The 24,326-nt window shown below is 47.6% G+C and overlaps 1 protein-coding gene across 1 annotated transcript; it reads right to left on the bottom strand.

Annotated features, from left to right (window-relative positions):
- Nucleotides 1-39: 39 nt before the first annotated feature.
- On the bottom strand, nt 40-22,870 carry Trpv1 (transient receptor potential cation channel subfamily V member 1). Its single transcript, XM_057775937.1, has 15 exons — nt 22,587-22,870; nt 21,762-21,934; nt 21,528-21,680; nt 20,997-21,137; nt 20,593-20,891; nt 19,607-19,786; nt 16,674-16,832; nt 15,110-15,205; nt 12,687-12,757; nt 10,480-10,645; nt 10,005-10,071; nt 8,261-8,583; nt 7,692-7,819; nt 7,135-7,250; nt 40-666 (listed from the first exon to the last, which is right to left on the bottom strand). The coding sequence occupies exons 1-15, from the start codon at nt 22,868-22,870 to the stop codon at nt 494-496; spliced, it is 2,529 nt and encodes an 842-aa protein (XP_057631920.1). The 3' UTR covers nt 40-493.
- Nucleotides 22,871-24,326: the final 1,456 nt, after the last annotated feature.

The following is a 24,326-nucleotide window of genomic DNA, read 5'->3' as shown; positions in this document are numbered from 1 at the left end:
TGAGACTAGCATCCCCCACCTTCTATGGGTTTGTCAAATAACAAACTCCTCCAAAGCCTCTCAGAACAGGTAAGATAGTCAACACAGTGTAGAGGAGAAAGGTTTCAACATTTTATATCAAAGCAAGTATTTAAAGGTTGTTTTCCTGGACTCCATTTGCTCATATCCCAACAGTCCAAAAATCCAATAAAGCCAGGGTGTAACATGTGTCCAAGTAGAGATTTGCCATCCACTCTGTTTAACAAAGCTTGTACACAGTTGAAGGCCAAATGTTTGAAAATTCGCCTGAAGACCGTCATGGTTGGATGCAGATCTTTTCCCACGCAACCTCCCACTTTTCCACAGCATGCCCTGTGAAGTCCTAGGATTGTGCCTACGCAGGCACAGAATGGACCCAGCCAACGACAGGGCTCCATGTTCCCTGAGCACACCCTTCCCCCACGGAGGCAATGGGCCATTCAAAGACCCAGCATTGACCCCTGGATGGTGTCCCTCACTTCTCCTCTGGGGCCATGGAGTCCTTGAAGACCTCAGCATCCTCTGGCTTAAGGGATCCTGCAAAATGCTTCAGATGAACTTCCTCAGGCTGGGTGGTGTGCCTATCTCGAGTGTTTGCATCCCTCAGAAGGGGAACCAGGGCAAAGTTCTTCCAGTTTCTCCCTGCAACTGAAAGGCAGCAAAATCATTAGCACCCTGGATGCAACCAAACAAGCATGGGTTTATTGGTAGGCCTCACATCTCCAGATGAAAGGAGACCTGGGTACCCCTCAATCAAAGAAACCTCTCTTTAAAGCAGACAGAGACCATGACAGAAAACCACAACTGGATACAATGCAGAGATCAATGGGTTGTGGAGAACCCAGCCCCCATGGATACATCAACACAACTGCTACACCTAAAGCTCAGGTAATGTTTTGGAAAAGGGGGAAAAGACTGTAAGAGCCAGAGGACCAGGAAATCTGCTCTTAGACTGTCTCCTAGAGATGGCTGCCTAAATAAGACCTAAATAATGACAATATCAATAGACATGATAACACAGAAGAAGAAAATCTCAGAGTTCCACCCCTAGACAAAGAACTACAGGCAACTAATGACTGCTGAGAGAGGGGGAATTAGCCTCTCCCAGGGCAAGCTCCATATTGGTTACCCGATACAAAGTGGTTATCCTGGAAATCATATGCACACTAACAACAAAAGAAAACTCAGCAGGTTATGTTTATATATTGTGCATATAAATATGTGCATACATATCTATAATAACAAAAGAAAAAAAGATAATGGGGTGATCTGGGAGGGGTTGGAAGGAGGTGACACAGGAGGGGTTAGAAGGAAGAAAAGAATGGTATTATATTTTAATTTTAAAGTATATTTTTAAAAAAAATCTTAGCCAAGTATAGTAGCACACGCCTTTAATCCCAACACTCAGGAGGCTGAGACAGGTGGAACTCTATGAGTTCAAAAACAGCCTGGTCTACAGAGTGAATTCCAAGACAGCCAAGGCTACATAGTGAGACCCTGCCTAAAAAAATTTCTTCAAGCTCTTGGACTCATAAAGTTTCCTCTTCCCCTCATCCATTCAGGTAACATCTTTCTCTCTCTCTCTCTCTCTCTCTCTCTCTCTCTCTCTCTCTCTCTCTCTCTGTGTGTGTGTGTGTTGGTATATATTTTTTTGGTTTTTTATTGATTTTATTGAGCTATACATTTTTCTCTGCCCCCTTCCCTTCCTCTCCTCTCCCCTTCAACCCTCTCTCATGGTCCCCATGCTCCCAATTTACTCAGGATATCTTGTCTTTTTCTACTTCCCATTAGATTAGATCCATGTATGTCTCTCTTAGGGTCCTCATTGTTGTCTGGATTCTCTGGGATTGTGGTTTGTAAGCTGGTTTTCATTGCTTTATGTTTAAAAAGCACATATGAGTGAATAAATGTGATAATTGTCTTTCTGGGTCTGGGTTACCTCACTCAATATGATGTTTTCTAGCTCCATCCATTTTTCTGCAAAATTGAAGATGTCCTTATTCTTTTTCTGCTGTGTGGTACTCCATTGTGTAAATGTACCAAATTTTCCTTATCCATTCTTCTGTCAAGGGGCATTTAGGTTGTTTTCAGGTTCTGGCTATGACAAACAATGCTACTATGAACATAGTTGAGCACAAGTCTTTGTGGTATGATTGAGCATCCTTTGGGTACATACCCAAAAGTGGTATTGCTGGGTCCTGAGGAAGGTTGTTTCCTAATTTTCTGAGAAATTGCCATACTGATATTGAAAGGGGCTGTACCACCTTGCACTCCCACCAGCAATGCAGGAGCGTTCCCTTTACCCCAAAACCTCTCCAGCATAAGTTGTCATCAGTGTTTTTGATCTTGGCCATTCTTACAGGTATAAGATGGAATCTCAGAGCCATTTTTATTTGCATTTCTCTGATGACTAAGGATGTTGAGCATTTCCTTAAGTGTCTTTCAGCCATTTTAGATTTCTCTGTTGAGAGTTCTCTGTTTAGGTCTGTACTCCATTTTTTATTGGATTATTTGTTCTTTTGATGACCAGTTTCTTGAGTTCTTTGCATATTTTGAAGATCAGATCTGTCTGATGTGGGGTTGGTAAAAATCTTTTCCCATTCTGTAAGCTGTCGTTTTGTCTTGTTGACTGTGTCCTTTGCTTTACAGAAACTTTTCCGTTTCAAAAGGTCCCATTTATTAATTGTTTCTCTCAGTGTCTGTGCTACTGAGGTTATATTTAAGAAGTGGTCTCCTGTGCCAATGCGTTCAAGTGTACATCCCACTTTCTCTTCTATGAGGTTCAGTGTGGCTGGCTTTATGTTGAGGTCTTTGATCCATTTGGACTTGAGTTTTGTGCATGGTGATAGATATGGATCTGTTTTCATTCTTCTACATGTTGATATCCAGTTATGCCAGCACCATTTGTTAAATATGCTTTCTTTTTTCCATTTGATATTTTTTGCTTCTTTGTCAAAAATCAGGTGTTTGAAGGAGTGTAGATTAATATCCGAGTCTTTGATTCAGTTCCATTGGTCCTCCTATCTGTTTTTATGCCAATTCCAGGCTGTTTTCAGTACTGTAGCTCTGTAGTAGAGTTTGAAGTCAGGGATTGTGATGCCGCCAGAAGTTCTTTGATTGTACATGATTGTTTTGGCTATCCTGGGTTTTTTGCTTTTCCATATGAAGTTGAATACCATTCTTTCAAGGTCTGTGAATAATTTTTCTGGGATGTTGATGGGCATTGCATTGAATCTGTAGATTGCTTTTGGTAAGATTGCCATTTTTACTATGTTAATTCTGCCTACCCAAAAGCATGACAGATCTTTCCACTTTCTGTTGTCATTTTTAATTTCTTTCTTCAAAGATTTAAAGTTCTTTTCATACAAGTCTTCCACTTGTTTGGTTAGAGTTACTCCGAGATATTTTGTGCTATTTGTGGCTATTGTGAAGGGTGTTGACTCTCTGGTTGTTTTCCCCAGCCCTTTTATCATCTATGTACAGGAGGCTACTGATTTTTTTTAGTTAATCTGTGTCCTGCTACATTGCTGAAAATGTTTATGAGTTGTAGAAGTTCCTTGGTAGAATTTTTTGGATCTCTTATGTAAACTATCATATCATCAGCAAATAGTGAGAGTTTGACTTCTTTTCAGATTTGTATCCCCTTGATCTCCTTTTGGTGTCCTATTGCTCTAGCTAGGACCTCAAGAACTATATTGAATAGATATGGAGAGAGTGGACAACCTTGTCTTGTTCCTGATTTCAGTGGAATCACTGGGAGTTTCTCTTCATTTAATTTGATGTTGGCTGTTGGCTTGTTGTGTATTGCCTTTATTATGTTTAGGTATGTTCCTTGTATCCCTGCTCTCTCCAAGACGTTCATCATGAAGGGATGTTGTATTTTGTCGAAAGCTTTTTCCCAAGTAACATCTTAAGGTCTCTTCTTCCCCCAGGCACTGGCAAACCTGTGACCTCATGAGTCTATCACACACCTGCTTCCACCTCTACTACCTGGTTCCCTAAATGGGAGGGTAAAGAGGTTTCTGCAATGCAAATCCACATTGGGCAACTCTTAAGTGATGAACAGCACCCAAGAAAAATTAAGACTTAGAGGCAAGGTCCAAGCAGGGCATAGAAGCTGAGGAAAACACCAAGGGAGACCTGGTCTGGTGACACTGGGCTTCAAATAAGAACTTTGGCAAGAACTAAAGCCCCAAGGAACTCTTAAAGAAGACTAGTTATTATTGTCCATCAATATACTGACCACTAACTGGCTGGGAAGTGGAGACACCCAACTTGGGAACTGTTGGCCTAGCCAGTTCTGGGGTCTCCAGAGCATCTAAAGTTCCCAGTATCGTTCACCACATCCTCATTCTCATACCAAGACTCCCCACGCACTCCCTAGTTCCTTCACTGACCACCTGTCCCTCCGTCTCCTGCATTCTCCCACTTCTTCCTACCACATGCAGCTTGGAGGGGAGGGGGTCCTTTTATCCAAATTATCAGATTATCATCACTAGAGTTTCTACTGTTACAGAAGTGAGAAAGCAAAATCCTGAAGGAATGTTCCCTAAGAAATAGGTATAAAGTGTAAACTCTGTTATTAAACCCCACAGCTTCTGTTCCAAATCACTGGTCTGACTGGATAAAGTTTCATTGAGAGGTATAGTGTAGAGGGCATGATGTCCTTGTGCTCACAGATAAAGCACTAGGGAAACCAGGAATGTTAAATACTCAGGGTTGTCTCCTCAGGTGAGGAGATACACACCTGTTTTCCACCCAGAAGGCTGGGAATGGATGTAGCTGATAGCCTGAAACTCTGTGCGATCTGTAGGGCTAGGCCTCACCCAAATCCCCTCCCCAGACTATTATGTTTATCCTACACTCTTTCTCCCTAGACCTTTATCCTGATCATTGTTTCTCAGTCAATAGAACCCATCCTTAAGGGTGACATCTTGTGTACTGCATAGCTTGGTGACCTCTACAATGACCTAGACCACACCAGATCCTCTCCTAAGCCCTAAAGTTTTAGAACCCATTCTTATGGAAGAGGTCACACGTGTTTTGCAAAAGAGTTTCAGTGCAGCCATGTCTTAAGCTTTATTGTGATAATTATCACCAGGAAACTTTTTCCCAAAATGGTACCATACTTAAATATGTCAAAAATAAAAGGGCTGGAGAGATGGCTCAATGGTTAAGAGCACTGGTTGCTCTTCCAGAGGACCTGAGTTCAATTCCCACCACCCACATGGCAGCTCACAACTGTCTGTAATTCCAGTTCCAGGGCATCTGACCCTCACACCAATGAACATAAAATAATAATAATAATAATAATAATAATAATAATAATAATAATAATAATAAATCTGCCCTGTCTCAGATTCTAGAAGTGTGAACCAACACCAACTCACTAAGTCAGTGGGAGGATCATGGTAGGCCACTCAAATCACACACAGTCTTCTTTGAGTAGCTCTCAGAAAATGTTAGCCTGACTGACAAATCAAAGAAAAGATAATGAGCAAAGGTGACAATTTGACCAGGGAGTCTTTCCATTTGCATTCCCTGGAAAATCACAGAACTTCTGGGGACCTTTGTGAAAGCAAGGAAGCCCAGGGGCAGGGAACTGCTTTCCAAAAGTGAGCCTCTTTTTTCTGTGCTAGAGATGGAATCCAGACTGGTTTCACAAGCTAGCCCAGTACTTGACCACTGGGCTACATCACCAGCCCCCTAGTGAGCCACTGATGAAGTAGATCTCCATACAATCTTGTTGCTCATGACAACCATAAACTGTGAAAAATGCCATTCAGCAGATGTGTTTAGACTTGAGGTGACGGATGTGAGATTCTACAAACCCTAAGAGAAGCAGCATTCACAGGAGAAGCCCTATCAATGCCCTGGCTCTGCTTAGCGACAACTTTAGCAACTGTAGTACAGTGAACAGCCATCCTAGCGGAGCATGGAATTTCCCCTGAGAGAGGAGGAAGCGGGGCAGCTGACACAGTGTGGGATGCTGGAGGGCTGGTCAGCTTCGGGGCAGGGTGGTGACCCGTAAGTAGTTAGCTAAGAACTAGACCCTGCTTGCTGATGAGATCTCAAGACACTTGATAGAGAATGGCTGTAATGGGGTTGGAAGTAGGGCAGACATACTTTAACTCAAGTATAAGAAAGGAACTCAGCCAGTGTGTGGAAACACCCTTACACTCACTTATGCCTGGCACAAGCTCAAGGCAATTCCTGAATAAGTGAAGTACCGTTTAGTATATAAAATAATAACAAATAAAATATATAAATATAAAATATAAAAAAATACATAAAGGTAACTGAATCCAGGCTTTCCACAGCATCTTATCTACCATGTCCAGCACACAATCTGGACCTAAAAGAGAATTCAAGAAAATGTGGTTCTCTGTCACAAAAAAAAAAAGAAAAAAAAATAGGAGTCAAGAGAAATGGATGCCATGATAGCCCAGATGTTGGGTTTAGCTAGAGATCGCTAAACCCAGCCCCCTGTGCTTGGTAGGTGGAGAGTACTACCTCTGAGCCAGTCCATCCCTTAGCAGATAGAAATTGTAAAGTAACATTACTCTGTTCAAAGAAGCAGAGGAAAACGTGCTCCTAATGAGGGATTGGCTAGAAGACCTCAGCAAAGAAATAGAACCTTCAGCACAGGAAAAAAACGGGAACTCTAAAACCAAAAGGCTTAAAACTTGAAGTGCAAAATTCTCCACAAGGGATTAATAACAATTTGGAGCTGACTAAAAAAGGGGGTCTCGAGGAATATGAAGGCTTCTGCAAAAATACTGTGTGGTCCAACACCCAGAGTCTCAAACTATGGGTTGTGACCCCATATGGGGTCATATAGCCAAATGTAGGGGCCATTAAAATGCTGGTGACATTAAAAGTTTTCTGAACACGCAATGACCAAGAGTTAATCTGAAATCAATGAGTTCAAGGAGCGCCTGGCAGTGCTGCACAGGTGTGTCAGGGTACACGCAGCAGTCACTAGCATGTGGATGGCTGGCATCTGTTGCTGCTACACAGCCCAGGTTCTTTGTGAGGAAAGTCAACATGGAGTAGGAAACCCCTCTTCCCAGAGTCAGGTCCTTCCCTGCTGTGGCCCCACCCATCCCACCTCACCTCGGCCTGACCTCAAGGAGAAGCTCAGGGTGCGCTTGACGCCCTCACAGTTGCCCGGGTCCTCGTTGATGATGCCCACATTGGTGTTCCAGGTAGTCCAGTTCACCTCGTCCACCCTGTGGGGGAGGGGACAGGATCCAGGGCCAGCTGTCTAAGGCCGAGCCCATCAGGATGAAGACACAGCAGGTGGAGGGACAGACAGAGCTTGTTTCACGGACAACCCATCCTTTCTAACCACTCCACAAGGTTCAGGAATTTTAACACTGGATTCCTAGGTTTGGCTCTGTTCACCAGGCAGTCATTTTTGAACCCCTCAAGTCTTTCAGAGCTTCATGTTGAAAGTCCTGCCTCCTGAAATCTGAATGGGTGTCCTGTGCCCACAGCTGAGTCCTATGTGGCCCTTGGACCTGCTGCTGGCCTTGAGAGTTCCCTAAGCCTGTGAGTGGTCCCAGGGAGTCCTGAGTCCAGCCTCTACACCCTCCTCTGGCTCTCGATGGGTCCTGCATGCCCTGGACTGAGAGCAGGAGCTCTCAGCTTCAACTCCTGCTTTGCCTTACCTGAAACACCACCGGTAGTCATCCTTGCCATCTGGCGTGAACCCCACCTGTAGCAGCTTGCCGGAGCGGAAGGCCCTCCTCATGCATTTCAGGAAACTCTTCTCTGTGTCCAGGATGGTGATGGCTCTCTGAAGGAAAGGGGAAATAGGCCTTCCTGGATTACCATCTCCAGAATCTCTCCCAGCCCCAGCAACCTCCAAGCTGGCCCTGCGGTACCTCCTATAACAGGTCTGTTTCCAAAGCCTGGCAGGCACATGCTCCTGCCTATACCTGGCTATTTACTGCCTACTGGGTCCAAGAAGGCAACCTTATGAACTGATGGCGCTTACAAAGGAATCACTTGGGGACCTGTGTGACATCAGAGTCTCAAACATGAGACTGCCTGGTCTAAACCCTGGTTCTGCTACCCACCAGGCATGTGACTGAAAACACAGAAAAATGACATCTCTAAAATTTAGTGCTCCCTGCCCACTACTCAGTCCCATAGGAGCTCATGTGTCCCACTGTGTGACAGCAAGGGACGGTCAACACCTTCGAGGCTGCACGCCCTGCCCCACTCTGCTGCCCACCTGCAGCTTCCAGATGTTCTTGCTCTCTTGTGCGATCTTGTTGACCGTCTCGCCCATGAGGGCAATGAGCATGTTGAGCAGGAGGATGTAGGTGAGGATCACGTAGGCCAGTAACAGGATGATGAAGACAGCCTTGAAGTCGTAGTTCTCGGTGAACTCCAAGTCGCCCATGCCGATGGTGAACTTGAACAGCTCCAGACACGTGGAGTACAGGCTGTTGTAGGAGTTGTCGGGTGGCCTGCAGGCAGGCCCTCGCCACCTGTGTGGGGTGGACTCCACAGGCACAGAGTCATTCTTCCCATCCTCAATTAGTGTCACCACGGCTGTTGGTCACAGGAGAAAGGGGTGTGGATGGATGGAAAACAAGACCCCAGACTCCCTGATACATACCTCTCCTACCCAGCACCCGGCAGCAGAAAGGCCACCTGGTTATGTAGCATCTCCCCCTCCCAGACTATCAGAAAGTTGTAATAACACACAGCTTTCTTATAATAAGAGCTTTAAATTGATCTAGTAGAAAAGGTGTTTGAAGAAATATGCAAAGCTATGTAGACCACGTACATACAGAGACCTTTGTATAATACACAACTTGCTTCAAAGGACAGGAAGCCTGAGTCACTCTGCCAGCCACACTATGTCTTTTAAAGATCCACTCTATAATCACGGATGTCGAGCAGCTCAAAGCAGAGTGACCTCTGCTAATATTCTTCTTTGGAAGTGTACTGCAGGCCTGAGTACCGCTAAGCAGCCATGTGCCGTTTGTACTGTGCATCAGTGCCCCGAGAACACGCTTCTTGTACTAACATGCAGAACTTCAGATCAGGTGCCACAGCCCATACCTATCAGCATCCCTAGTCACCGATGTTCAACCCTCCTCGACAACCGCAGAGTGGGAACAGACATGGGCATGCCTCAGGAACCGCGTAACCACAGAACTCAAATGAGAACTGAGGCAGGGGCATTGCTAACAACAGGATGTAGACCAGGTAGAGGGGCCGAGGATCCGGCTTAAAGGGGCTCCCAAGGACCAGATCTCAGCTTCAAAATAACTGATAATGTAAGGATTATGGCTCACATGACAGTGAGAATCTACAGGGAATAAAAAGAACCCCAAGGTCATCATCCATCCTCATGTTTAAAAAAAAAAATTGAATTGAGGAGATGGAAAAAAGCTCTTCCTTACAATAAAATGCCAGGGACTAAAGAGGCACTGAATTAAGGTTAGAGAATCATGAAGGCTGGGGCTGTAGCTCAGTGGGCGCTAGCCTGGCATGTATTAGACCCTGGGTTCAATCTCCAGAACCAGGAATAAAGAATGGAAGGGATGAGAAAGGGAGGGGAGGAGTAGGGAAGGGAAGGAAAAGAGAGACAAAGAGGCAGAGAAGAGACAGACAAGGAAATGGAGAGATTTTTAAAATGCTTAAATTGGGGAATCTGGGTAAGAAGAGAGGAGTCATCTGAACTACTCTTGAAAGTTTCCTGTGAGTCTAAAATAGTATTGAAATAAGTCGGATAAAAACTGGGCCAAAATGGAGCTGTACAGCAAGCAAGTAGCACAGTAGCCTCATCCATCACATTTCCAAGTTCTCGGGCTCTTGTTGATGTGTGTTCTGTCTATCCCTCGGTCACCTGCAAGAACACACCTTCTTCCCCACCTGGCTCCTCCTCCCCCAGTCCTGCAGATCCTGAGAAGGTCAGGTGAGCAACACACCTGCCTTCCACCAGCTTTGACTCATCCCGTTACCTGTGGAAAATCCAAACAAGAACACGAGGTAGACGAACATGAATCGACACAGGTCCCTGAGGATCATCTGCAGGAAAGAGCAGGCTGGTAAAAGGCAAATCCAACCATGGTAGGAACACAGGAACGATCTGTGTTGCCTCAGCCTAGAGCGACCAGAGGGTATATGTGACAGGAACCTGCAGTGGGCTAGGCTATGTGGTTTCCAGCTCAGACGTCATGAGGAAATGATTCCCACCTCTCCCATGGCTTTTGCTCCAGTTGGGAGATGGCGGTTTGGAGTGCAAAGGCAACAACTTTGAAGAAAACCTGCAGGCTCGGGTCAATGTTGGGTTGCTTGATTCTAGGGCAATAAATAGGCTAAGGGCTAAACAAATGGCTCCGTGGAGAATACAGAAAGGCTGAAAAGAATGCATAGGGCAGTACCTCACATCTGTGGGGCAAACGGGGCTCATGGGAAACATGCTTGGGAACCCACCTTTTCAATCATGACAGCATAGATGCCCATCTGCTGGAATCCTCTGGTATAGTAGAGCATGTTGGTCCAGCCCATGGCGAGGGAGAACACCATGGAAGCCACGTACTCCTTGCGGTGGCTAAAGTACAGTACCACAGACGCCAGCATGAACAGAGACTGCACAAAGCTGAGGGCAGAGGCAAAGTCGTTGAACTTAGGAAAAAGGCCCAGGCTGCAAGAATCGGAAGAGTGAGAATGTAGCCATGCAGGGGCTGGGGCTGTGCTGTCCCAGCAGGCACAGGGAGGAAAATGTATGGCAGGTTGGAGGGGAAATTTGATTCTTCAGATTTTTATTCAATGTAAATATAATGTAGATGCTCCTTGACTTACGATAGTTCTATCCTGTGCAATCCATTGTTATTTGAAAATATAAGTGAGAAAGACGTGAGGAAGAAATGGGAGCCATGAGAATCCCGAGGCTGGCAACAGAAAGACGTGCCAGGTGAAAGAAGGGTCCGGCTGGAAAACAAGCCAGTCTCAAAGAGAAAACAGGAAAGACAGTATGGTGTACAGCTCTGTCACCCCAGCACTCCAGAATCAAAGGCAGGAGGATTGCTGCGAGTTAGAATAGAGGCTAGTTTGGGTTACATAGAGAGGCCCTGTCTCAAACAAAAGAAAGAAAACTCTAGGAAGAGATCCCTCCAGGAGGAGAAAAGTGATCTGGCCATGTGTTATAACTTCTAAGTCTAATTTTAAAGAAAACTGCACCTGCTTTAGGATGTGTGGGAAGAATTAACATTGTCTACAGAGAAAACTAAACAAGGGAAAATTAAGGGTATGATAATCTGATAAGCCAGAAGAAACAAACCACAAACAAGTAACAGAACTATTACAAAGCTGTTCGACACTTAGGAATATTTACAAATGATGATTACTGACTCAAACAAATATTATATGATCACATTGGAATGATGAAAAAGGGGAAGCAGATGGGGAGGAGGATGCTAAATCCTTCTCTGTGGCATGGGTATGTGTCAGAAGAAAGAGCCAAAGGAAAGCGGGCTTCAGAGAAAGGGAAGGGTTGGAGGTAAGAAACTCCTGGCTTTGAGTGTAAGAATTTTCGCACTCTTATGAGTTATATCAGTATGTTTGAGTAGTTTTGATAACATAAAAGTAATATGTATATGTATTTACTGGTATAATTGCACGCATGTGCGTGTATATGTGTGTTTTAATGTAACTGTAATGTAGCTATAACTTGCAGGAATGTAATCTTGAGTCTGCTATGTAGGGGAACATTTCTTCTTTATGCAAATAAGTATTGTGCTCACCAATTGCTACAGACCCTAAAGATTGAGCTTGCCCTTTGGAACTAAAATAAATTTGAATAATAATTTGAAAAATAATTTGAAGATTACTGTGGGAACATGCTTGTCACAATAGCACCAGAAATCAACTCCTTAGTCACACCAGAAGCAAAAAGAGAAGCCCCTTGACTGAGGGAAACCTGGGCATTAAGTCCAGATCCCAGGAAGCCTGTGGTGGAAAGCCCTCTGTGCAGGATGAGGCTCACAGGGTCTAGTCTACTTTATGAACAGAGGCCGTGCAACACTGTGCCTTTGCTTATCCGCCTCCTCTAAAAGCAGTGGCCCCCAACCAGGAGCACATGCCACCACTCACACCAAGAGAAGAACTATTGGTATTTATCTGCGGGCGTTTTGATAATCAAGCCTGGAAGGGGGGAGGGAGCTCCTGGACAGAGGCCTGGGATGCTGCTAAATACTCAGTGCCTGGGACAATCCCTTCCTCAACAACTGTGAATTATGTAGTCCAAAATGTCCATGAAGTTGGAATGAAAAACAAACAAATTTTAAAAAAACCTGCCTTAAAGACTGGAGATTCTTGAAGGCGAGAACTATGTATAGTTCACCTCTGTCTCCCAGTGTCGACCCAGTGAACAGTAGAGGGATGCATATACAGTGAACAAAGGGAAGGAAGGGACCCCTAACTCCAGAAATAAATCGTGTGACACCGTGACACAGTCCACCAACCCCAGCAGCTGACATTTATCTGCCAGTGTAAACATTGATATTCACTCATCTGATGAATATTTGTTGAGTGCCTCCCACCATTTTTCAGCCTGCCTACTGAGGCCCACCCTGCCATGTGCCTGTTCAAGCATAGGTGAGAGAATGAAGGAGCTAAACGGAACACAAAGCAGCACTTACAAAAGTATCTCGCTGTAGCTGTCCACAAACAAACTCTTGAGGGATGGCCGCCTCTGCAGGAAATACTGAATCTGTGAGGGAACAGACAGAGTAAGTTTCTGGGAAGTGTTAGATGTGGCTGAACAGGGAAGCTCCTGGTGTCTTTCGGAGTGCCAGCATGCTGGAACACTGGAGTGGGTTCCAGCAGACTGTGAAGAACGGAACAGTAGCAATCAAGCTAATTAGATGGGTGATGTCATGTGACTCATGGAGATCTTTAAAGACCCCAGGCAGTGGAAGGGAGGGTGCCTGAACTAACCTTGTCCCATAGTCAGACTAACGACTATCTTGATTATCACCATAGAACCTTCGTCTGGCAACAGATGGAGATAGAGACAGAGACCCACATCAGAGCACTGGAATGAGCTCCCAAGTAGAAGAAAAGGAGGAAGAATATGAGCAAGGAAATTGGGAGTGCGAGAGGTTGGTTCATTCACTGAGACAGTGTGCCTGATCTAATGGGAGCTCACCAAGTCCAGCTGGACTGGGTCTGAACAAGCATGGGATCAAACTGGACCCTCTGAATGTGACTGACAATTGGGGCAGACTGAGAAGCCAATGATAATGGCACTGGGATTTGTCTCTACTGCATGTACTGGCTTTTTGGGATCCTCGTCTATTTGGATGCATATCTTCCTAAGCCTGGATGAAGTGGGGAGGGCCTTGGACTTTCCACAGGGCAGAGTACCCTGCCCTCTCTTAAGACTGAGGGGGAGGGAGAAGGGTGAGTGAGGGAGCTGGAGGGAAATGGGAGGAGGGGAGGAAGTGGAAATTTTTAATGCTATTATGTATAAAGCAATAAAAAAAAAGAATCAGCTTTAAAATGAAAAGAAATAAAATCATTTAAATTTTTTTAAAAATCCCTTTATGCAGCCACACCTGAACTAACTCACCAGATCAACCTTTTGGTGACTAGGTAATCCTCTCCAAAACACCTACACCCACCTGCCCCCGTTTAGTCTTCTGTCTGCTAGGAGGTGCCCACTTGCTGCTGGGGCTTTATACTTTCTTAGATAACATCAGTTGCTAGTGTGAAAAGACAGTGTTTCCATGAAGACCAAGTCTGCTGATTTGCAAAGACTCCATAAACGTAGGGTGGGGGTTGAATGAGAATGGCCCCCATAAGCTAATATGTTTGAACACTTCATTCCCAGTCAGTGGAACTGTTTGGGAAGAATGTCTAGGAGGTGTAGCCATGTTGGAGGAGGTGTGTCACTGGGGATTGGCTTTGAGGTTTCAAAAACTTCTTCCACTATCCCCAGTGTATTCTCCCCTCCCCATCTTTCTATTTCTCTCTCATTCTCTCTCATTCTAGCTCTCTCTTGTTCTACTTTCTGTTTGCTGTTCAAAACATGGGTTCTCAACTGCTGCTCCAGCTATCTGTCACCAGCTACCTCCATTCCTCCATCATGGATTCTCACCCTTAGAAACCAGAAGGTCAAATAAACTCTTTTTTCTGTAAGCCACTTTGTTCATAGTGTCTTATCACAGCAATAGAAAAGTAACTAAGATAGTAAGTCACCGGAAAAAATACACGTGACTTAAAGCACGAGGTTTAGAGGTTAAAATCACAATGATCTAATCAGGTGTATTGGTGCATGTCTGTCTTCTCAACACTCAAAAAGTTAAGGCAAGATGATCAAGAATGCAAGGATGCCAGGCTGTGGTGGTGCACGCCTTTAATCCCAGCACTCAGGAGGCCCAGGCAGGCAGATCTCTGTGAGTCTGAGGTCTACAAGAGCTTGTTCCAGGACATTCTCCAAAGCTACAAAGAAACCCTGCCTTGAAAAACCAAAAAAAAAAGAATGCAAGGACAGAATAGACTACATAGAGAAACCTCAAATCAAAATTATATAATAATAATAATATAAATAATGATGATGATTTCAAATTCTGCATTCAGGTCTCTTTTCATGGAGTTCTCACCCCTCTTGAGTCTCACTCAAGGAAAGCAAAACTAAAAAGCATAAATCCCATGTCTTCCCTAAACTCTAGTTTATACGGGGAAGTTGACATAAAATTCAAAAAGGAGCTCCCAAGTTCAAAGAAAAAACCCCGGGGCCTGAGGAGATGCCTCAGCAAAGTACTTGATGTGTGCATGAGACCAGCACTCACGAAAAACAAAACCCAGGTGCAGCAGCATTACACACCAGTAGGTCGTGCTGGGTAGGGAGTGCCCTGGGGCTTGCTGGTCAGGCAATCCAAGACCCCTCCCACAAGATAGTGGTGGAGATCTGCCTGTGTTGCCTGATTGCCATGGGCCCTTAGGAATGCACTGGATGGTCCCTGCAACCCAGCCATGAACACCCGGAGGATTCTCAGCTGTGCTCACTCAGCTGGTCTCTTGACTTTTGTCAGGGACAAACTTGTGAAGGAATGCTTACCCCTCGGAAGAAGAAGTAGACTCCTCCCAACACAGACAGGATCTCTCCAGTGACTCGGAAATAGTCTCCAACAGTGTTCCTCAGCTTATAGGGGGGCTGTGAGGCACAGAGAGGCCAGCAAGTTTACGGGGGGGGGGGAGCGCTGTGAGGCAGCCAGCGACTCCACTCACTCACTCATTCACCCATTCAGCAAACATTCACTAGGGGCCCCAGGTACCCAGCCTTACAGTTAAGACTCGGCCCTGCCTAGGAGACAGGCCTCCATTGAAAAAGAGAAGCAAAGGCCTAGCAAAGTAATTCCATGGAAACCTAAGAACTGAGTTTGGTCCCCAGAACCCATGATGGAAGAACAGAACTGACTCCAAACAGTTGTTTGTTTCCAATCCTGATCTCTGCATGTGCACTATGACACGTGTGTATGTGTGTTTGTGTGTGTCACACATACATACATCACAACAACAACAATAAATTTAAAGAAAGAAACACAAAGACAACGAGGTACTAGGGGAACATCTGCAAGAAGATCCCTCTGTGAGCCTGCTTGCCTGAGTCTCTGGGTATCAGAGGATCCTTGCAGGGCTGTGCTGTCTCCCAAGCAATGTCCCTGCCCAGGGTTCTGAGTGGACGGGAGCAGGGGACAGGGTAGGTGCTCTTACAGACCTGGTGCACTGCAATCCCATTCTCCCCACAGCCTGTGGTGTCCTCCACACACCCATGCACATCATCACAGCCATTTTCTGGGAGGATCCCCTTGGCGCTTTGCCCGCACTAGCTCACTCCCTCGTCTCTCTTACTAGCAGACTTCTCCTCTCTCTAACAATGTGCGTGTCCCTTCTTTTGTTAACTTGTCATGATGCTGGAGTGCTGGGAATCAAACCCAAGGCCTTGCACATCCTAGGCAAGCACCATGCCGCTGAGCTATACCCATTATCAATTTTCTTTTCTTTTCAAATGAAGTCACTAAATACCTTTTATACAGAGATAGAACTCAAGCTTTTAAACTAAATTTACAGGTAAAAATGTTCCAGAACTATGGTAGAAAATTAGTGATCTGGGTATTAAATGAGAAGGTTCAATTCAGAAACATAATGGAATCCTGGCTCAGAAGAGAGTAGAGTCTCATCCTAAACTCAACTGAGAGATGGAGCCCAGCCTGGCACAAGAGAAGTACTCAAGGGCATAGGTCTAAGGAGCAAATTTGTAACAAGCAGGCCAGTCCAACAGTGCAGGCCAGCAGGTGGCAATGGAATTGGGGCTTGTACCATCCTATGATCTCCAGACACCCAGGGGCAACTGCCTCCCCAGTCCTGAGTCCTCATATTCAGGAGCTTCCATGCTCACGTACTCAACCTCCCAGTAACATGGACTTAAAAGACAAAGTCCAGGCACAGGCCAGCCTGCAAGAGGGGAAACTAAGGGCAGGAAGCAAGGTTCTCCAAGCAGCCTTTCTACCTCTCAGTGAGCTAGGAAGGGGTAGCAGGCAAGGTCTGGACCTGGAGCCAATAGCATCTCAGGAGAGTACCCCACCCCAACCCCCAGATAGGGCCCGTGCTCCTGTCCGCACCAAGCCTTCCACAGGCCGATAGTAGGCAGCCGTGGTGAAGACGATCATATACAAGCAGTAAACGAAGAAGTTGAAGTAGAAGATGCGCTTGACAAATCTGTCCCACTTGTCCTGTAGGAGTCTGTTCAAAGGTTCCACCAGAAGCATGTCATGGCGGTTCTATGGGAGCAGAGAGAAGTGAGGCTCACTCTTGCACCAGCAACTACCTGAATAGCTACACCAGCCCACGGTACTCCTCACACCTGTGTAGCCCATACAGTCAAGGAAGAATGCCCCCTCAGCCCGCCAAGCAACCAAGGGTCCCCGAGGGTCTGAACCGCTATACAGACAGGGCCCTGGGCTGGCCCCAGCTCTGCTGCGGTTCCTTGAGTGACCCACCCTCTTAACTTCAGTGTCTCCATGAGTACACTGACTGGGAAGAAACTGGACAAGCCCTAAGACAGTGGTTCTCAACCTGGGGGTCAAACGACCCTTTCACAACGGTCGCCTATGACCATCAGAAACCACAGACATTTACATTACGATTCATAACAGTAGCAAAATTAAAGTTATGAAGTAGCAATGAAAATAACTTTATGATTGGGGGTCACCACAACGTGAGGGTCGCAGCATCAGGAAGGTTGAGAGCCACCACTCTAAGTGCTCAAGCAAGACTTCAGCATTTCCCACATTCCAAACCCATTATCTCTAGCAACTCTCTTCACTCCCAGGGCAAGAGGATGATTCTTGGGGGGGCGGGGGGTCTACACTCTTCACTCTCTTCACTTCTCATGTTTGCAGCCCTGGGTCAGGCAGAGGTGGTAATTACCTATGCATGATACGTGAAGGAACCTAAAAGGCCTGACCTAGAGCAGGCCTGTCCTGGTGCCTACACTGTCATTTGAAGTTGGCTTTAGGCAAAGCCTCACATCCAAAGGTTTGGATGGCTCACGGGACCTAGGATGTAGAACAGTTGAACCCAAGGCAGCTTGCTCTCACCTTCTGCTTTGTGTTTGGGCTCTACCACAAAGGCCCTGTAGTGTGACTCCTTGAATACTTTGGGAATGGGAAGCTCCTCACTCCCTCACTCCAGAGCTTCTTTGGGGTGCTAACTGCAGGGGTGATCTGTTATTGGCATACATTTAGTCATCCCTGCCTTCCACCAGCGTGCCTGCTCAAGCCGAATGGCCCCAAGATAAGCCCACACTCCAATTCCCAGAAAAAGATGGGGACATGAATTGTTGGTGGCTGCCCCAGAGCTTTCTCTCCTCCAGATTAAATTCCTTAGTCTGTAGTGAGGTCATTCCCTTTTCAGACCACCCCTTTAAGAACTCAGAAGTCAGATCTAGCATGGCAGCCCAGGTGGGGCTGACAGGACAAACTAGACCAGGCCTCACCTTTCCTGGACTCTGATCCTATAACTGCAGCTTCATCCTGTGAAGCGCTATGGTAACCCCTCACTGCCTCCACTGGAGTCTGCTTCTGGAGCTTGGAGTGTCACTTTAGGAAGAGGGGACAGGTGAGGTGGCCTTCCACCCAATGAAGGTAGGCTAGTACTCAGTAATGCTTCACTTGGAGCCAGAAATATTAAACAGAATGCCATCCTCAGTACACAAAAGTAACCTCTAAGCCGGGCGGTGGTGGCGCACGCCTTTAATCCCAGCACTCGGGAGGCAGAGGCAGGCGGATCTCTGTGAGTTCGAGACCAGCCTGGTCTACAAGAGCTAGTTCCAAGACAGGCTCCAAAAAACCACAGAGAAACCCTGTCTCGAAAAACCAAAAAAAAAAAAAAAAAAAAAGTAACCTCTAGATAACGGCCCCAAAATGAAATACCCTACAAATGAGAGGGAAGAAAACAGAGAAGGGCCACTGTGTGACTCTGTAAAGAACAGGCCTTCAGCCGGGCGATGGTGGCGCACACCTTTAATCCCAGCACTCGGGAGGCAGAGGCAGGCGGATCTCTGTGAGTTCGAGACCAGCCTGGTCTACAAGACCTAGTTCCAGGACAGGCTCCAAAGCCACAGAGAAACCCTGTCTCGAAAAACCAAAAAAAAAAAAAAAAAAAAAAAGAACAGGCCTTCAGAGCACAGCACACAATCCAGAAGCCAAAAAAGAAAAGGAGCGACCAGCTTAACCCTACCAGAATAAAAACCGTAAAGGGTGCTGTAAAAGCCAAGAGACAAACGGGGAGGAGAAGCAACACCACACTGCAGCAGGAGAGAAAAGGCTGATGACTCATTGGGAAGCAAGAGGTCTATAAACCAGAATAAGCTAGCAAATAGTCCTGTAAAACTTAGGAGACACACCAAGGTACAAAAGGCCAGTAAATGCAGAACAATGTCCCGCCTCACCGCAGGGTGGGTTGACCCACCACTTACAGTCCTAGCACTTTGGAGGAAGGAGGGTCAGGAGTTCAAAGCTGGCCTGGGCTGCATAGCCAGCCCCGTCTCAAAAAGCAAGAAGAAATAGGGTGGGCATACTTTTTGATTTGGAGACAGCAATTTCATGTGTCTTTCTACTGAAAAATCCCAGGCTCGTGTCAGTGGCCTGCAGTGTGGTAAGCAGCTGCAAAGAACTTGACCGTCCTGTGGCAGGGATGCTGGGTAACAGCTTTAAACAAGGCAGATACCTGGGTGCCGATAGAAAGCTAACTACAGCACACACCAACGAGCAAAACAACTGCTTATCCTACAGGGTGTATGGTATAGCCCATTCACACAAATAAAAAAACTCTCTGAAGCGTTTCACACGGTATCAAAGGGAACTGTCCTTATCGCTGTACTTCCGAAATGTTCCCATTTTTATGAGCGAATGGCTATCATTCGTTTGCTAAGGGAAACATAATGGAAAGGAGGAAGGACAAGACTGCAGGACACAGGCTCCTAACAGCAGTGTTTCATGTGAGAGACGAGATGGATGGAGCTTGAGGAAGGGCGCTAGCCTTGGCCACTCACAGGGGTCTCGCTGCTGCTGTAGGCGATCACCTCCAGAACTGAGTTCTTCTCGCAGGTGTCAATGCAGGACAGGTCATAAAGGGAGGAGTGCACAGGCCCATAGGCCCATTCCGTGAACTTCCTGGACAGGTGCCGGCACTCAGGTTCGTGGATCTCCCTCTGGAGAATGTAAGCCAAGACCTGTGGCAGGTAGGAGAGCCCTAGCAGGTCAGTCAAGGCCAGGCCACAGGCTGCTTCCCCATGCAGGCTCTGAGCTCTTCTGAAAAATGCACTCAGCTTCCCACCTCCATCAGGAACCCAACCCAAGCCCCAGCGACTAGTTAGATCCACTAACTAGCTGCCTCTAGCCCCAGCTGCAGCTGTGTCAGGTGCATTACACCAGGGCCTCAAGATTTACAGTCCTTCTGTGAAGGACAGTGGTGGCCCCTTTTAGAAAACTTCAAGCCGGAAGGAAATAATCAAAGTCTAAGGAAGCAATAAGCCAGTCCTGATGGTTTGTGGCTGTGCTCACAGCACTCAGAAGGCTGGGACAGGAGGATCGCTGCAACTTTGAGACCAGCCTAGTCTTAAATGGGCAGGGATAGCGTCCCAGTATCTCTACTATTGAGAAAGCCCCTCCCCTCCAATTCAAGAAGCCCCAGACACATCATCAGCCTTACCTGACATCATCTATAGGACCCTGATTTGGCTGGGGCCTGGTCTACCTAGTCTGCTCCAAGTTTCCCCCTTAGGACCCTCCTTATATTCCAAAATTCTCACTCACACTAGTAAAATAACACTCAGCCTCTTCTCTCAACCTAGGCTATACACACACACACACACACACACACACACACATCCCTGCTTGATGGTTTCTGCTCACAGCTCCTCTGACTCACACTAACAGCCCCATTAGCTGGTGGAACGAGAGTCTGGTACACACAGTCCTCTATCCAGACCCCCTCCCTGCCTGATAATAGCAGCTCCAGCCAAAGCACCCACCCTACCCCAATCTTCCCAGTGCTGGCAGCCAGAGCCAGTGGAGTGAGCCCCTTTTTGTTGGTGAGTTCTTCCAGCTTCAGGGTGGGGTGGAGCTTGGCCCCCAGGATCAGGATCTCGTTGTACATGTTTGTCACGAACTTGGTGTTGTCAGCTGTATTATCTGCCACCTCCACCAGGGCGTGTAACACTGTGTTGCCCACCGAATCCCGGGCACTGATGTCTGCTGGCTGCCAGGAGTTCTGCAGCAGGAACTTCACAATGGCCAGCTGGTTGGTGCATGCAGCCAACGACAGAGGTAGCTCACCTGCAGCCAACACAGGGTCCTCAGTGGGGCTCCAGGAATGAGACTGGCTAGTCCCTGAATGACTGGGCCTCTAGCTCCCTTATGTATGCCACATGGCCTCCCTACCAAAGTAGAAGCCAGGCCGCCCTTTGGTTTTCTTGAAGAAGTCTCCGTTGGCCGCAGCCTGAACGTCTGCTCCGTTCTCTACCAAGAGGGTCACCAGTGCCATGTTTCGCCTCTCAATGGCAATGTGCAGTGCTGTCTGGCCTACAGAGGGAAGCTCAGTTAGCCTTGTGATTATGGCCCAGAGAGATGCACCCCCAGAGAAGGCCCCTAGCAGGTAGCAACTATGGAAGAAGCACACAGAAAACACCAGCCTCAGAGTGGGAAGCCAGGATCCACAAATGAGGCCAGAAAAATCATGAAGCAGGAACAGAACAGAAAGTACCAAGTTGCAAAAGAGAGGAGACAAAGGGAGATAGGAGGGAAGGACGAGAAAGGAAGGTAGGGACCATCCAGTCAGCAGGAGAGCAGCAGGGATCCCAGGAAGGAGACTGATCAGAACCAGAATGCAACATAGTGGCAGGAACTGGGGCAATCCCCTCAGGACGTAGGTGTGCCGTAGCTGCACCAGGCCACCACCCCCCCCCACCTCACCCTTGTAGTAGCTGTCTGTGTAGCTGGCATTGACAAACTGCTTCAGGCTGTCGGTCTGCCGTGCGACATCCAGGAGCAGAGCGATGGTGTCGTTCTGCCCGTTGTGCAGGTTGAGCATAGCTTTTAGCAGACAGGTCTTTCCTGTCTCTGGGTCTGAAGGGCAGAGAGAGGGTCAAAACCAGGCCAGGATTGGAAAATGGCCCCATCCTGGGAAGCCAGCCCTCACAGGGCCACCTTTGAATTCGCTGTCAGTCAGGCGCTTCTTGCTCTTCTGCAGAAAGGGCAACAGGCTCTCCAACTCCTGGCAGTTACTCTGAGCCACAGCATCGAAGATGCTCCTGCGGTCATAGAGCCTGGGGGGCTTCTCCACACTGACACCGGTGGAGACAGAGTCCTGGGATGCCTGCCTGGAAAATAAATTACACCCTCAACTCAGGCCCTGCTCTGCCCTGAAGCCTTTGGGGCTTCTGAAGCCCCAAGGCAAACCAGGCAGTTTAGGAAACAAATCTAATGGGGACCCTGGGACACAACTGTCCATCCCATCATGCCCCTGACCTGTCTATAGAGACTGGAGAAAGTCTTTGCTATTGTCACCTCTTCTACCCAGTCCACTTGCCTTCCTTCTGGGGCTCAGGACACAGAAGCCTAGAGGGTAAGCAGTGTTGGCTTGGCCTCTGATGAATGAAGAGTACCCAGAAGCCACCTTGTGACTCCTGGCCGTAGCCCTGATAGGTTCTTCCCCTGAGCTGTTTGTCTTCTTAGTCCACAAGATCCTAACCTTGACTTTGAAGTCTAAGTTTTTGGGTCTGGTGAGCATTCAGGGCCTGGAAATCTAGCATATGCTGGCAGCTGGGCTCAATATATACACTCCAACACCTGTGACTGTGTGTCCAGTGAGGGTACAAGAATGTGGGCCAGACCACCTCTGAAGGCTCCCCAGCTCCCCAGTTCTGTGACTTTTAACCCAGAAGCAAGACCACTTTGAGGAGTTAGCCCATGGCTGGGACTGCCACTGGTGGAACCACTTGGGTCTTGGAAAGGAAGGACCTCCAGATTTACCTGACACAGGCAGGCCCATCCCCAGGCCTCTGGATAGTGACAACAGAGCTGACGGTGATGATAGGGCAGGAGGCCAGTCCGCCTTCCTCATAAGGGCAATCCATAGGGGAGGCGTCCTCTGAGTCACCCTTCCCAAAAAGCCGCGTACGACTCCTGGTCGTGAAGATGTGGGGCTTGGCGGGAGGCGGCCTGGAGTTAAGGTCTCCGTCTGGAGGGTCCAGGCAGGAGTTCTCTTGGAGTGGGTGCTCAGACTCCCCAGAGTCTAAGCCATCCCATTTCTTCATCTTTTCCAGATCCTCTGTGGCCCAATGTGCAGCCTGTGGGTAGCCACAAAGATGAGGTCTGTGCCCATCTGGGGGACCACAACTTCTCATTCCCTCCCTGCTCTCCTTGTCAAGGCTCCCGTGAAGCAGGACACCGCAAAAGCCCAATTAGTACAGCCCTGCAGAAGCTAAGCTTTTAGGGCTGTGCCTTCCACTCCAGCAGCCCTGGGGAAACAGAACTGTACTGCCCACGGGGTCCTGTGGCCACAGTGGTCAAGCTCCTCACCTTCAGCCAGCAAGCTCTGAGGCTGAGGCCAAAAGCCTCCCACCCCTGAGATTCTCTGGGGCTCAGCTGCCTGGTTTGTTCTTCCTGCCTCCACATACCACATTAGAGAAAGGACACGGAGGAACTCAGTACTGAGACCAATGGGTTGACCAAGCCCCAAGGAGCCAGGCAATCCATGTTCGTGGAAGACGGTGATGCCCCCGTCTGTGCTGTATAAACTCGTGTGCCAGGTGCCAACAGTCACACGTACCACCTCCAAAGTACCACCACACATCTGCAGCAACCAAGTGTAGTGTCAGGAGGGGGCTGATGTGCGCAGCACGTACTCAAGCCTTGGGTCATTTTTGTGAAACTGGTGTATTTCCAGCATCTCAGCCTATGCTTTGCGGCATCATTTACTGTGCAGTTGGCAGGTGTTCTAGACCTGAACCTCTAGACATAAGCTAGTTGCTCAGGTAGGTGCTCTCCACTTAAGTGGGAACCAACACTCTTTCCCACCCCATCTCCCATCCTACTGCCTGGTGCCCAGGTCTCTCCTGGATCAGGGGCCTTTGCTCCCATGGTGCCACCAGATGGAGTGTCCACCTCACTGCCCAAATCTTCCCACCTTTCAAATGCCTTCTCCCCTCAGGACCCAACACGGGTCTACCCACATCTACAAAGCCCCCTCCCCATTCCCTGATCATTCAGAGAGGCCAGGTTCCTGCCTAGCCATCCTGATAGCCCTTTTAGCACAGTCTGCCTTAGAGTCAGCTACCCCTGTCTACCTGCTTGACTCCTCCCACGCCCTGCGACCTGTGACCTGTGACCTGCTGTGTCCCTTCCTACCGAGGCTCAGGGACCATGATGGGAGAAGAGGCAGAGAGTTTGCAAGGGCCAAGGGTCCAGGGGAAAATGAAACACTGTCTTCAGGACACGACAGGCCTGCTGCCTGGTGGACTCTCAGCAGCTGCAGTTTGCCATGCAAGACCGATTCGACCCACACTGAAGAGCGAGGGCTCAGGAGGCTCCATCCCTAACTCCGAGTCTTACTAGTCGGTGGCTGCTGAGGAGTGAAAAGTTGGTTTTCTTCCAGAGTGTGACCCCTGGTAGGTTGCCTGTACTCTGGTGGATGATCCCATATCTATGCACATCAGGGGTTCACTTGGTTCGGGTATTTAAAGAACAAGGAAGAGGAGGCATGGGCAGGAG

Source organism: Chionomys nivalis, chromosome 7 (assembly GCF_950005125.1).
Source record: "Chionomys nivalis chromosome 7, mChiNiv1.1, whole genome shotgun sequence".
In the NCBI taxonomy this organism is placed as follows: domain Eukaryota; kingdom Metazoa; phylum Chordata; class Mammalia; order Rodentia; family Cricetidae; genus Chionomys; species Chionomys nivalis.
Note: the sequence above shows the minus strand (reverse complement) of the source record. Positions and strands in the feature narration are given on the sequence as shown.

What these genes read in the sequence shown, in the direction of transcription:
- Trpv1 (XM_057775937.1), bottom strand. Translation starts at nt 22,870, where the DNA reads ATGAAGAAATGGGATGGCTTAGACTCTGGGGAGTCTGAGCACCCACTC. An exon ending in GACTACCGGTGGTGTTTCAG is followed by an intron (nt 7,251 to 7,691) that starts GTAAGGCAAAGC and finishes CCTCCCCCACAG; the next exon opens with GGTGGACGAGGTGAACTGGA. An exon ending in CTCCTTGAGGTCAGGCCGAG is followed by an intron (nt 667 to 7,134) that starts GTGAGGTGGGAT and finishes GCTGCCTTTCAG; the next exon opens with TTGCAGGGAGAAACTGGAAG.